Source organism: Gekko japonicus, unplaced genomic scaffold, assembly GCF_001447785.1.
Source record: "Gekko japonicus isolate JY-2015 unplaced genomic scaffold, Gekko_japonicus_V1.1 scaffold479, whole genome shotgun sequence".
Lineage (NCBI taxonomy): Eukaryota > Metazoa > Chordata > Lepidosauria > Squamata > Gekkonidae > Gekko > Gekko japonicus.
In genome coordinates this window covers 133,700-147,599 of record NW_015169185.1, presented here as the reverse complement: position 1 = coordinate 147,599, position 13,900 = coordinate 133,700, and the positions used below count along the sequence as shown (strand labels likewise).

General features: G+C 40.0%; 1 protein-coding gene across 1 annotated transcript in view; it reads left to right on the top strand.

Moving 5' to 3' along the window:
* Positions 1-13,900, top strand: part of ROR1 (receptor tyrosine kinase-like orphan receptor 1) — an 84,107-nt gene that overhangs the window by 63,343 nt on the left and 6,864 nt on the right. Inside the window, exons 4-6 of the mRNA XM_015416175.1 lie at positions 1,273-1,400; positions 1,943-2,260; positions 3,321-3,566. Of these exons, the coding sequence (XP_015271661.1) occupies positions 1,273-1,400; positions 1,943-2,260; positions 3,321-3,566 (692 nt within the window). The remainder of the gene's footprint in view (positions 1-1,272; positions 1,401-1,942; positions 2,261-3,320; positions 3,567-13,900) is intronic.

Sequence of the window (13,900 nt, the reverse complement as noted above, 5' to 3'; positions counted from 1 at the left end):
GAAACGACCCCTGCTTTTATGTATCTTGGAATACATTCTTATCAGAAACAGTCTACCTGGTTTAGATGGAGAAATAATTTCTGGAGATAATAATTTATGGCCTACTAAAATGGAGGCTCTGAAGTCCCTTTGCTAGATCCTAGATGCGTACTGCAGTATGGTTGCACTGCCTTAATCAATGCAACATGATTGGGCTACCCCTTGTGTTAATGGGCCTGTCATCATTATTTTATGGAGATGAAAGCATGTCTGATTTATATATTCACTTGAACAAACAGCATATTCCATTGACCATTTTGTTACATTTTTATAGGGACCTGTACAAGAAAAATAGTATGGGATGGTCTGGGGCTGGCCCTAAAGGATCATGAGTTCATGGAATGGATATCTCCTCCCTCCCCTTTGCCATTGCATCCCCTGAAATGTTGTTAATGAGGATTACTGAATGTGGGGGAATTGCAGTTGGATGGGAGTACCTGTGAAAATTGCCCACTGCCTTCTGCACACAACACTACCAGTCTGTGGGCAGAACTTTTATATGCAACCTGCTGGAATTTTATTAACTGCTGATAAAATGCTGATCACAAAAAATGCATCAGGCTAACCCTCCAGTTTTGAAAGAATGGTTCATTAAGATGAGGAAAGTTGCCAAAATGTCAAATCTAACCAAACAAATTCAACTGAAGAAGAAAAAGAAAATCACAAAGACATTTAAATGATCATAGCAACCATGTATTTGTTTTATGAATTCATGATACCATATTGATATCATACATATAGGTCAATTTATTATAGATTGGACATGTATAGTAAAGGCTTTATGTCTTTATTATACAGTTAGCTATATTATTAACATTGATTTTATTTGTTGTTTTTTCAGTAAAAAAATGAATTATACACTGTAACTGGTCACTCTGAAAAGAATAGTGTGTTGTTATTATTACCATACACAATTTGTCCAAGTTCTTTAAAATATAAAATATGACCAGATTTTTTAATAGAGATGCCAGAAGGGTAAACACTGGCTTAGGAACTGGTGAAAACATCTCATTGTCTTGAATGAATCCAAGGGTGCATCTGTATAGTTCTCCCCCTGCCCCCAACAGTTGGGTTTACATACAACGGCTCAAATGAATCCACTGTGCTCAGTAAACAGAGTCCTGAGTGATATCACTTGTAGTGAAGACTAATGAGATGAGCATGGTGATGGTGAGGATGATTGCAAAGTCTAAATTTCTTTTTATGGGTTCCATTTTTTATATGTGATTTTAGTGACGAGTATGAAGAGGATGGGTTTTGCCAGCCATACAGAGGAATTGCATGTGCCAGGTTTATTGGAAACCGAACAATTTATATGGATTCTCTGCATATGCAAGGTGAAATAGAAAATCAGATTACTGGTAGGTAAACATTTCTGCTTCAGTTTTCAACTCGATTGCCTCTATTCTTGACTGCTTGTCATAGTCTTCAGTGTAACAAAATTTGTCACTCCTTAATATGCTTATGGTACAATGAAATTTACCCCAATATGTTCAAAATAACATTAGTTTAACAGGATATATCTGTTAGCGAGAGAGAGAATTGTGGTTGATTTTACAAAATTGGAAAATGATATAATGAAAAGGCTGTTTTTTGTATATCATTCCCCTCTCTCTCTCTCTCTCTCTCTCTCTCTCTCTCTCTCTCCCTCTCTCTCTCTCTCTCTCTCTCTCTCTCTCTCTCTGTATTATCTACAAACACACTGGTAGCCTGCCTTCAGCTTGGTAGGAGCACAACTGAAAGAATTAAAGAAATAGTAGAGAGAGTTTCTTTCCAAGAAAATTTACTGCACCTGTATGAGCTTTTAGAATTAGTAAATTATTATGAGGGGTTCAACTATTATAGTATTGAATGGGACGCTACATAGCATATTGTCTAAACTTCTGATATATGTAAATTACAGCTGCCTTCACTATGATTGGAACCTCCAGTCATTTATCTGATAAATGTTCCCAGTTTGCTATTCCTTCGCTGTGCCATTATGCTTTCCCATACTGTGATGAGACTTCTTCAGTTGCCAAGCCTCGGGATCTGTGCCGTGATGAATGTGAAATTCTGGAAAACGTACTTTGCCAAACTGAGTACATCTTTGCAAGATCCAACCCTATGATTCTGATGCGCTTAAAGCTGCCTAATTGTGAAGATCTTCCACAGCCTGATAGCCCTGAGGCTGTAAACTGTATCCGCATTGGCATCCCTATGGCAGATCCAATAAATAAGAGTGAGTAACAATTGTAAACTTTTTTTTGAAACTTTTTATTTATAAGTTTTCAATTACAATACAATAAATTCACTCTGCGACCATAACAAGGAACAAGGCATATTAATTGAAAGAAAGAAAACATGGTGGAATATGTTAAAATTCTACATTCATAAAACCAGCTTATGAAATTACTAGAATATTGCTATACATTTGTAATGATATGGTGATTGGTGATTCGGTACTTTACATAGGAAACATCCTTCCCATCAAACAGTTTTTGAACAGAAAAAAATATATGTATTGGCAGTTCAAAATCTGGTATGGTCAGATTATTGGTCTGATGAAAAGCCTAGCTAGTTATTACAGAAGCCATTTTTCACTGTGTCCCTCATTTTGCATAGATTTGAGTTGACAGTAATTTATTTAAAATAAGCTCTTTTAAAATGTAGACTAACAAATCTTATTTGTACTACTCTTATATCAGTTGATGTCTGGTGCCGCAGCTCCTGTCCATTAAAATGCCCATTAGCCATTCCATTGAAATAAATGGTATTAAAGTATAAGTAAAGGCTCCTTACAAGGGCAAAGGTTGCTATGCAATGCTTGTATGCTATATTAGTAGACCTAATTCCAGTCACTGAGTGGAGTTCATTGGTTAGATCACAGACTGATTAGAGTGAATGTGATACTACGTGATTGTATTACCAAGATAGCCCAATAATGGTTGAGTCTCACGGTTTCTCTGTACTTTTATGCCAAAATAATGGATCCATTTCAGCTTTCCGGGGCAGTTTTGAGTTCTTATATGCATTTTATGCTAAAAAATACTTGGAATAAGCATTTTTGTTACAAAAAACCTAACCATTAAATCTTCTCCAGAGTATGGATGAATAGCCAGCCCAGCATTATAACATCAGTAACTTGGGAAACTGAATTAGGTTTCAGGATACAGGCCAGCAGAAACATAACCTGCATCAGTGGAGATACATTTCATGCTCATATGCCAATCAGTCACCAATATGCATGGTAGCTTTCTGATTCGCCAAAGCGAACTGTTGTTTTCTTTGTTCTTTTACAGATCACAAATGTTATAACAACACAGGAATAGACTACCGAGGGACCGTGAGCATCACAAAATCTGGGCGACAGTGCCAGCCATGGAATTCTCAGTATCCTCACACACATACGTTCACTGCTATCAGATACCCTGAATTAAATGGGGGCCATTCCTACTGTCGTAATCCAGGGAATCAGAAAGAAGCTCCATGGTGTTTCACTCTAGATGAGAACTTTAAATCAGAACTTTGTGACATCCAAGCCTGTGGTAAATAATGCATTCTCCAGTTTTCCTTTTTTGAAAGGAAATTAGAACTGTTTTATGGTGTTTTCTTGTAGTACATATTGCTGTAAATAAACTTTGTTTCCTTTAAAAGGAGAGCAGTTAAACAGTATGCATATAGCATTAAGCATTAAGAGAACAAGTAACAGTATCTAAGAAAATGGGAAATCTCCCAACAAGACAATCTTTCAGCATTTTGTATTTATGCAAGTTCCCTACCATTATTATAGGTAATTTGAAAGAGCAGTATACACTATTCCAAGGAGTCGGCCTAAAAATATTGTCTGAATTTAACAGGAGTGCACTATCTATGTTGAAAATGAGCTACAGGCAAGTTCTTAGTGTGCCCACTTGAAACAAGAGAGTTCCAATACAGAGGCAGCTTATGAGGTAAAATAGGTCTCCTTCAGTAAAAAAGATAATGTAGAGCTCAGGAATTCTTTGGAACCAGCTTCCACTGAAGGAGAATCTAATGAAAACTCTGGATTTGGAGGTGGGGACTCTCAAAATGGGATGGACGCAAGCTGGCTCATGAACTAAATTTTGTGACGAATTTTGGGCAGTTCATGTTCACAAAATGAAGTTTGTGGCAGATCAACTGGCATGAACTTTCAAGCTGTTTGTGGAGGTTTGTGCCAGTTCATGAATGGATACATTTCCAGACAGACTGTCTCCGCTCAATCTAATGACAGGCGGTCATTTTGACAGGTGCAGGTTCAGGAGTGTACAGAAAGGATCCTGTGCAAGCTAGACTCTCCCCAACCTGCCCTCCAAGTTTGGTGAGGATTGGATTTATGAGGTCTGAGTTACGCCCCTCAAAGAAAGTGCCCCCAGGAAAGTGCTCTCTGGGGAAATGACTGCCTGTCATAGATAAGAATTTAATTGCTGTGGACAGTTCCAGCACTAGGTGAATGTATTTATTCCCCCTGATGAAGCCTGCACAGCAAAACGTGTAGGTGTGTAGGGACTTTTTATAATAAATCAGTTATCTATCACCTGGCATTTTTTCCTTTTTGCTCTGTTGGCACACTGCTGGGTGCAGCCCAGTTTTTCTTTATCCTTATGTTTATTATGCAAACAGGAGATAAATTTAGAATGAGAAACAGTTTTTAAATTGTATACAAATATATTACTATGCTGTGCATATAAATGTACAACAATGTAGAAATAGAATGAGAACAAGTTTTGAATATAAATGTATGAGGAAATTGATTTTGAACAAAAATATCTGATATATAATAGACTTTCTTTTGAACTTTGGTATATTAAAAGTTATAGCTAGTATTCAGAAACATTGAAGTATATAACATAGAATATCCAATAACAAGGAAATTAACAATATAGTTGCAAAATGGATTACTTATGAAGTTTTAATTTCAAAATGTTTGAAGTGAGGAACACTGTATCCTGTAAAAATATCTTAAGAATCATAGTGAAGGGGATATTAGGGAGAAATATTTACTTTTTCTGTTCTATATATCTTGCAATATATGATAATCTTTATATAATTATCATATAATATATAATACATTGTGTGGGCCCTCTTTTTCTTTTGTATCCCCTTCATATCATACTTTGGTTTCTAAAATTATATATATATAAAGACAGAGGTAGATTGATAGATGATGAATGGATGGAAGATAGATTAGATAGATAGATAGGATAGATAGATAGATAGATAGATAGATAGATAGATAGATAGATAGATAGATAGATGACTCCAGTTGCCCCATTGCCAGGGTTAGAAGTTCAGCCTCACAACATAGGTGAAAGAGCTGGATAGACATATATGAGCAGTACTCAAATAAGTGTGGTATATTGCTTGACTTGCTGGGGATGAGTAACACGAATTCTGAATGGTAGAGGCATGTCAGAGATCATCATCTTTAAAGAAAGAACTGGCGTGTAATGGTTAGAATGTACAAGTAGGACCAAGAAGCTGTGGTTTCAAATTCCACCTCAGCCATGAATCTATGTTATCTTGAGCCAGTCAGTGTCTCTCAGCCTAACCTACTCCACAGTCGGTTGTCAAGATAAAATGGGAGAAAGGGAAGCATTTGCTATCCTCTTTGGAAGGAGAACAGGATAAAAGTGCATAAATAAATAAAAAAAACAATCTCATGGATTTTGTCCATCATTTTATTATTAGGATGTCTGGTTCCTTTAAATTTCTAGCCTGGCCTGTTTCTTCAGAGAGCTTTAGATAGTGAAATTTTCTGAATGTCAAACAGCATTTATAATTCCTCCATTTGCAGAAAGCTTTAAGGATCTCTGTCACTATCAGCTAGGAGAGGCCACAACAAATGCCAATCAGCACAGCCCTGCACATACCCAAGGAAATGTCTCTGTGTTTGTTTGTGGCTTTAAATTTGGTTTAATTTTATTTGCTACTCCATAGGTACCCATGAGGTGAATTTAAATTGGCTTGTGTATCTCACAAACCATAGTCTGGTTGCAGGCATTTCTTCATCCTAATGCCAACTTCCCATCAACTTTCTGATGTCGATGTGTTTCTTTCGTGTTATTTAAGACATCTGTATAAAAATAAGATGAAGAACAGACCTGTATATTCTCTGGTTCAGAAAAATCTATGTTAATAAATAGTAGTACTTTTAAACTGCAGATGATTTAAATTAATGGCCTTATTAATTGACATTTTGACAAATGTACAGTCAGTGCTGCTTAAGTGTCAATATTCACATTCAATTTGTAGGGCTCTAGTCCTAATTTTCTGAAGTATGAGAATGCTGAGCATTGATGCATGCTGAACTGGAAAACTGGCTTAATTAGGAGGGTTTTTGGTGTCAGCTGCAGCTGAGAACGGGTAATTCCATCTAATTGACAATGTGGAATTAGCCCCCAAGGCTTCCTTGCAGATTTCAGACTAACAGTGAAAGCTGGCTGTAGTAATATCATTGGGTGCCTTTTTTCCTGGAAGATGCAGTGATAAAACTGAAAATGTGGAACAATAAACTCTGCTGAGATAACTGCATAAAGCCTATGTAATAATATTGCAGGGAAGAATTCTGGTTTATTGGAACCAGCAGGCTTCAAGTTAAAGAGCAGTAATAAAACTGAGCCTTGGTGGAGACTTCTGAAACACACAGAGAAGATGTCATTTTAGATTGTAACTCTGTGGGCTTAGTATTGCAGTACTGTCATAATAGCTGCTGTTAATATTGCCATTACTCCCACCTATTCCTGCTCCCTAGGAGATGGACAATCATGATGACCATGGAAAGGAGATCATTGGATTCTGTTTGTTTTCTGTCTGTTCTCCTCATGAGTCTCCAAGAACTTATGAAATAAAGTAAAGCTGAGATGCAGTGTTCTCTCATACCACATAATACCTATTGAGGATAGTGGCATGCACTGTGCTACCTTTTTCTTATACACAGGATGGATAGAATGCTCATTGAAAAGAAGTGATGCACATAACTGCAAAAACCAATGTGAATTTAATGTATAAGAGTATAGACTAATCATAATATTGTTAATTTTGTGAACACCTATTACATCATTTTATAACCATCTCATTCTGTGTTCCTTATTCTGGAGTTCCAAGTAGCAGCCCTAGACTAATCACATATCGTTCCTGCCTGCCACATTTTGATCAATGTAGCATACTGAACCAGTATGGTGTAATGGGGAAAAACTTGGACTTAGACCAGCTTTTGATCTCTGCTCAGTCATTAAACTTGGCCAGTTACCATCTCTCAACCAGGCAGACTTGTGAGGATATAAATGGCTGGAAAATGTGTGCCAACTGAGCTTCTTGGAGAAAGAGTGGGGTAAATATGTAAGGCCCCTGTCACACGGCAGGGAAAAGGACGGCTGATCTGTGGCTAATGTGAGCCGCACCAAAGTTGGAACGCCGTGGCGGGATCCCACGGATCCCCTGAGCCGCGGCGCGGCGCTCCCCAGCACGATCAGATGCCGGGGAGGAAGAGTTGGATGGGGGGGGAGGTTGCCGAACTGTGCATGCTCGAGCATGCGCAGTACGGCAGGGGGCCGGGATGCACCGGCGCAAAGACGCGCTGGCCGATCCCACGGCCCAGCTTGCGGCGCTCTAATGGATACAACCACCTAGGTAGGTGGTTCTTTTTTAGTGCGCGTTTTCGGCGGTAGGGACGGATCAGGGACGGGCAGGCAACGATTCCCAGATGTTGCCGTGGGATCGCGCCCGTTTGCTCCGCCCCCGTTCCATCCCCCTCCCAGCCCAAAACACCTCGTATGAACAGGGCCTAAATAAAGCAAAGTAAAAGCACAAATCTTAAGGTACATAAGAAACAAGAAGAGTGACAAAAGGTAAAAAGGAGGAAGATACAGATTAAATACTGTCTGATGAGTTTATACATTCATTTTCTAGTTTTGCAGGTAAATGCCTCTGTGTCATCTGAGAATTTATGTCAGGTAAATTACAAATATGTACTGTACTCTACAGGTTTATAGACAATAGGTTTGAAAAACATTTCTTTAAAGCATAATCTCACTTTTTAAAAAAACCTCTTTTAAGATATAATGGGTCCAGTAAATAAAATCACCACAACTCTTAAGGAAGATATTCTTAATACATCAGGGCAATTAAAAGACTCTTTAAGGATGATGGTAGCCTCAACATAAGGCGAAATGAAAGCAGAATATAATATATGGCCACAAAGTACCATTCAATAAAGCTCTTAAAAGATTCCCAATAAAGCTCTTAAAAGACGGGGCTCTCGGCCCCCTCTATCTGCTTTGTCTGCTAAGTAGAAAAGAGGGGAAATGTGTTACAATTTTTGCTGCCAAAAGAATCCAAAGGTCTGCACCATTTCTTATCCCAAATGATTCATCAAGTGGTTGTGTTGCTAGTCTGCTCTCTCAACTCTTTCATCGCCTTGCTACATGTGGTATCACTGACTTCTTCTCTTCCTAATCATCTCCCTTTGCAGGTCAAGTGTCTCAGCCTAATGCTCAAATTCCCACTCACCTCTTTTGACAAGGCTTATGTGGACAAGACTTATGTTGGACTAGTACTTGCTTACCTATATAGAGTGAGCAAACATCTTCCCAGGGTTGGGCTGGAGGGATTTCATATACCACCTGAAGACTGACACTGTTTTCAGAATATTGCCTTCCTATTACTATATGATTTCCACATTTTGTGAGTAAACTTTGCATCCAGTTTTTTGAATTTATTTCTACCCTGCTTTTCTCCCACACTGGGGATTCAAAGTGGTTTATATTTATTTATTTATTATTTACTTAGGCTTTTACCCCGCCCTCCCGCCAAAGCGGCTCAGGGCAGCTTACAACAATTTAAAACAACATACAATATAAAACCAGCAAATTCAGATATAAAATACAATAAATACAATAAAACTAAATAAGTACGGCAGCGTCCTGTGGTAAAGTGCTAGTGTGACCCAGCCGGTGCAGTGAGTTCTTATTTGAACGCTTGGTGAAATATTCCACTTTTCTCCCTGAAGGGACCCAAAGCAGCTTACAATAATAGGAAATAACCTATACAATATAAAAAAAGAAAACAACAATCTATATTTCAGTCTTGGACTGGTCCTGGAGACAGTGACTGGCTCATTTGAAGGCACAGGCTAAAAGCCAAAGGCCATGTGTCCTCGGGGTTCAAACCTCTGGCCAAACCCAGTCTTTTATACCTGTAGATAGGAAGGAAGGAAAAAAAGATGGTGTGCAGGTGGCAAGATGTTCCCCAACTAGAGTTCTCTTTCCTGTCTCCAGAAATCTCTAGATGATGGACATATGAAAGTACATCTGACATTATGGATTAATGCTGGTTCTGCTAGTCCAGCTCAAGTAGGGCCACAGGCTGCAAGTCATAAGCTAAAATCCAAGGAGCAAGAGACTTTTGGCTCTTGGCCTTTGGCTCACATCACATCTGGCCATAACCAGGCTTTAACATTCCTTTTGAAGGGAAGAACGGAAGTTCAGTCCAGGTCTTATATAACTTTGGCTCATACACCAGCTATGGCCCTTCCTCAAAAACTCTGATCCGGCCATGATGTTCCAGGCTCTGATTCCATCCAGGTTAGATTACTGTAATGCACTTTATGTTGGGCTGCCTTTGAAAACTGTTTGGGAACTTCAGTTGGTCCAGAATCCAGCAGCCAGGTTGTTGTCAGGGGCTGGATACATTAACCATATTTCTCTTGTATTGAAAGATCTACATTATCTGATTCTCTATTTTTGGGCACAGTTCAAAGTAATGGTTCTTCTTTATTGCTTGGGGCCAGGGTACTTGAAGGACTGCCTCCTTCCATTTTCTCCAGCCCTCCAGACTCTTCTCAAGCCTTGCACTCTGTTAGCCTTGCCTGTATTCAGAGACAGGTCTTTCTAAGTGGTGGCAACTCACCTTTGGAATGCCCTTCCCCTTGAGGCGCACCTGGTGCCAAAGCATTTCTCTTTACTTAGACTTTTAATTAAGGGATTCCATATCTTTTAGCTCTTTATGCTTTGCTCCTAGCCTGAAGACTGTTTTATCAGTGTCATTTTAGACTGTTCCATGCCTTGGCTCGCTTCCAGTAGTGGTTTTTACTGGTGTATTTTTTATTTATTTTGATTTTTATGCTTTTAGTATGATTTGTTTTTGTGGCATGCTTGGTTTTGTTTTTATTATTGTAAGCCACCTCACGCAACTCTGGAGAGGAAGCATACAAATTTTCTAGCTGGCTTCATTCCCAGTTCCATCCTTTCCTTTTGCCATGTCCAGATTTAAAGTACTTGCATAAGGGAGAGACAAAAGTTCAATCTAGGCCTTATGCAACTGGTTCAGTTGCTTCCAAATCCCTCTGTGGGCTCTTTGATGCTATCTAGGCTGTTGCTTCGACTGAATCTCTTTCCACATCGTGATCATTTAAGTAGGTTCCCCCCATCCCAGTGTGGATTCTTTGATTTTAACTAAGATGTGTGCTGTAACTGACATTCTTTCCATGTTGCGAGCATTTATATAGCTTCTCTTTTCTGTGTCACCTACGGTTTCTGCTTCAAGTGAAGCTTTTTCTACATTCTAAGAAACTATTTTGGTTTACTTACATGTTGAATAAGACTTGCTTTCCAAGAGAAACTCTTGTCATAGTTGGAACAACTAGGGGATTCTCCCCCGTGTGGACTCTTTGATGGAAAGCTACTCTTTCCATATTCCAGGCATTTATAATGTTTTATCTCCCCTGTGGGTTTCCTTGTGTCGATTGAGATTAAAATGTTTCCCACAGGTTGTTTTGCACTTTTTCTCAACTTCCTTTCTTCATAGGTTTTTATTTGAATTTGGATTTACCGTCCTGGCAAGCTTCTTCTGTGTCCATTTACCCCTTCTTCTGTGTCCACTTCTTCATCTACCTCTTTTCCCTTTCTTGATTTCCCATGTGCTCTACAGTTATGGCTCCTTCCAATGGCATTCATGATAGTTCCCCCTCATTCTTGCTTTCCCAATGCTTCACCCAGAGAGACCACTGTCTCAAGATTCTCGAGCATGATGCCTGTGAAATATTACTTTGTCCTGGTTCCAACAGAACCTGTTCCTTCCTTGGTGAAATAAGTAACCACTTCATCAAAAGTAATTGGTCCCTGAACATGTTGCACAGCAACTGGTTGCATTCCAGTGCAAAAAGACAATAATGTCTAAGGTCCAGTTTCCCTTCAAGCCAAGATATTCACATAGTTCCAGTGTGGTATAATGTGCCAGACAAGCACTGTGGTGATGTGGTTTAAATCCCCACTCAGTCATGAAACTCAGTTGTTGATCTTAGCCCAACCATACACTCTCATCCTGACATACCTTGCAGGATAAAGTGAGAAAGATGAGAACCATGTAGTCTGCCCCAAAATGTAACAGATTGATTCATAATATAGATGGTTTTAAAATAATTCAGGTGCTCCAGTGTCCCTTGCTTTGGCAATCCATCTGCAGGCTCAGAGTTTCTGCTGTAGTTCCAATAGAAATACTGCTTCTTCCATTCACTCTCTAGCTCCTACTCAAGCATTTGATTGGGAGTATTCAGGGTACTCCTGTCTTCTTTTGATGACATAACCTGAAAAGAAAGGCAATTATATTGTTTATGTGAATGATACTTGGTGGCTGAGCACCATTCCCCAATGTGGCACCTGTCCCATGTTATAGAAAAGTGGGAAAGGCCATTGCCCAGTAAGGCTTGTGGCTGGCACCTTGAAACAGCCTTACAATGCACAAATCATACAACTGTGGTAAAGAAGCACTCAGAATTTTTTATCTCAAGATGTTGTACAAAACATTAATTTCTGAAATGATTGTTACAGGAAATAAAACAAGGAGATAGGAGCAAAAAGGCGGGACGGTGGTCTCCGGATTGGTGCTGCCGTTTCGACAATGTGTCTTCTTCTGACCAGAAATTGTACCCTTATAATAAATTCAAAATGTTGTGCAATCAATACAATATCAGTGGTAATAATACATCATCTAATTTTGATAATTGAAAATATTTTCTTACAGTCAACACAAAGTATGGAGTTCCTCAAGCAACAAAAAGCTGCACACTCATGAGTTTTCTACCTCTTCTATAAAATACAAGTATTTAACATTTTGGTGTAAGCCATTATTAACCAAATTCAAACAAGAAACATAATACTTATATCACATACTCACATAGCTTGAGAAGCAACATCTCTAATTCTAGAAAAAAGTTCTCCCAAAAGGACTGAAGTCAAAGCTTGAACAGGTGTTAAGCTACATTGCTATAAGAGCTGAATCACCCCCATTTGAAAAATAATCCTGAAGTTACTTACACCTAGTTGCCAATAATTCACATTCAAAAACATCCTGAATCCAAGAGGGCTGCAGTCACAGCTTGAATAGGTGTTAAGCTACATTACTAAATTTAAACTGATCCTGAAGTTACTTACGCCATGGTTGCCAAATATTCACATTCATTAAAAACGTCCTAAATCTAAAGATGCATTTAAACCATGTTGGTAGACTGTATTTAGTTTGAAAATCCAATAAGCCTCTCTCTTCAAAAGAATCTTTTTAATGTCCTTTCTATCATATATATTGGGTTATTGGCAATTATATTGTTTATGTGAATGATACTCGGTGGCTGAGCACCATTCCCCAATGTGGCACCTGTCCCATGTTATAGAAAAGTGGGAAAGGCCATTGCCCAGTAAGGCTTGTGGCTGGCACCTTGAAACAGCCACCACCACAGGGACTGGAAGAACGGTAAACTGAAAGCCTCCCTGAGCTGCAGGCTTCATGCCAGGGATAGAAGGGCCCATTGTCTCCAGCACCCCCACCCTTCTCCACAGCTTCTGCACTCTCATCCCAACACACAGGCAGCTTCCAGGAGGAGAACAAACATGTGGTGGGGATGAGAGAGTAAAACCACCATCACCATGGTAGCCACCTGGGAAAACAGGAAGCAGTCCACAGTGTGGTGCTAGTGGTTTTACTTTACTTTCTCCATAGCAGCTTGCTCTCCTATAGGCACTTTGGTAGTCACACTCTCTCACCTGATCTGCTGTTCCTTGTGCTGAGAAAAGACCAAGAAGGCCAGGGGGGAGCCCTTCCCCTTACTCCAGATACTCAAAGGCAGGCTAAGGGTCAACCATGGTGGGAGAGACAACCATACACAGATAGAGGTACTCTAGTAATTAAAAAGTCTTATCTCTCTTATATATAATTGTGGAATGGTGGTGGCTTCTGGCCTATGGGGTGGCGAGATTGCATGCGCTCCCCCAGCCATTGGCCCGTCGGCTGCCAGTCAAGACTACTGGCGTGCCATTGGCAGGGTGTGCTGCTCTTTCCCGCCCACTCCCCCTTCCACTCTGTCCTGTCAGAATTCCTCGCAAATGGCTTTGTCTCTTTGACAAAGATGCTTCTCCTGCTTGCGTCCTGTGTGGGACTTAACTTTTCCCTCAGTGGCTGTTGGTAGGTGTAACGAAATGGCAGTTAACCTGTGTTTGTAAGAAGGCTGCTGTCTGTGGTTGTTTGTTTAAAATGTTCCACCATAAGGTTAATTGAGCTGTAGTTCCAGAGAGGTATCACTCACTGGGTTGAATGGGGTTTCCTCATCTGCTGGACTACAGTTCCCAGCTGCCCCAAGGCAGAAAAGGGCAGGAAAACCGGGACTGGTCCCAACGCACGGGGCGGCATCAATAGAGACTGCAGCCCATTCAGGGAGGAGGCCGTCTTCATCCTACAGGAGGTTAGGAAAGGCTCCTGCCTGTGCTGACCAGGCTGTCCAGGCCACAGGCCAGAGACGTGGGGGAACCCTGCTCTCTTGGGCCAGAGAGAGAGAGGCTAGAGCAGAGAGCCAGAGGCCGGTGTCTAGGGA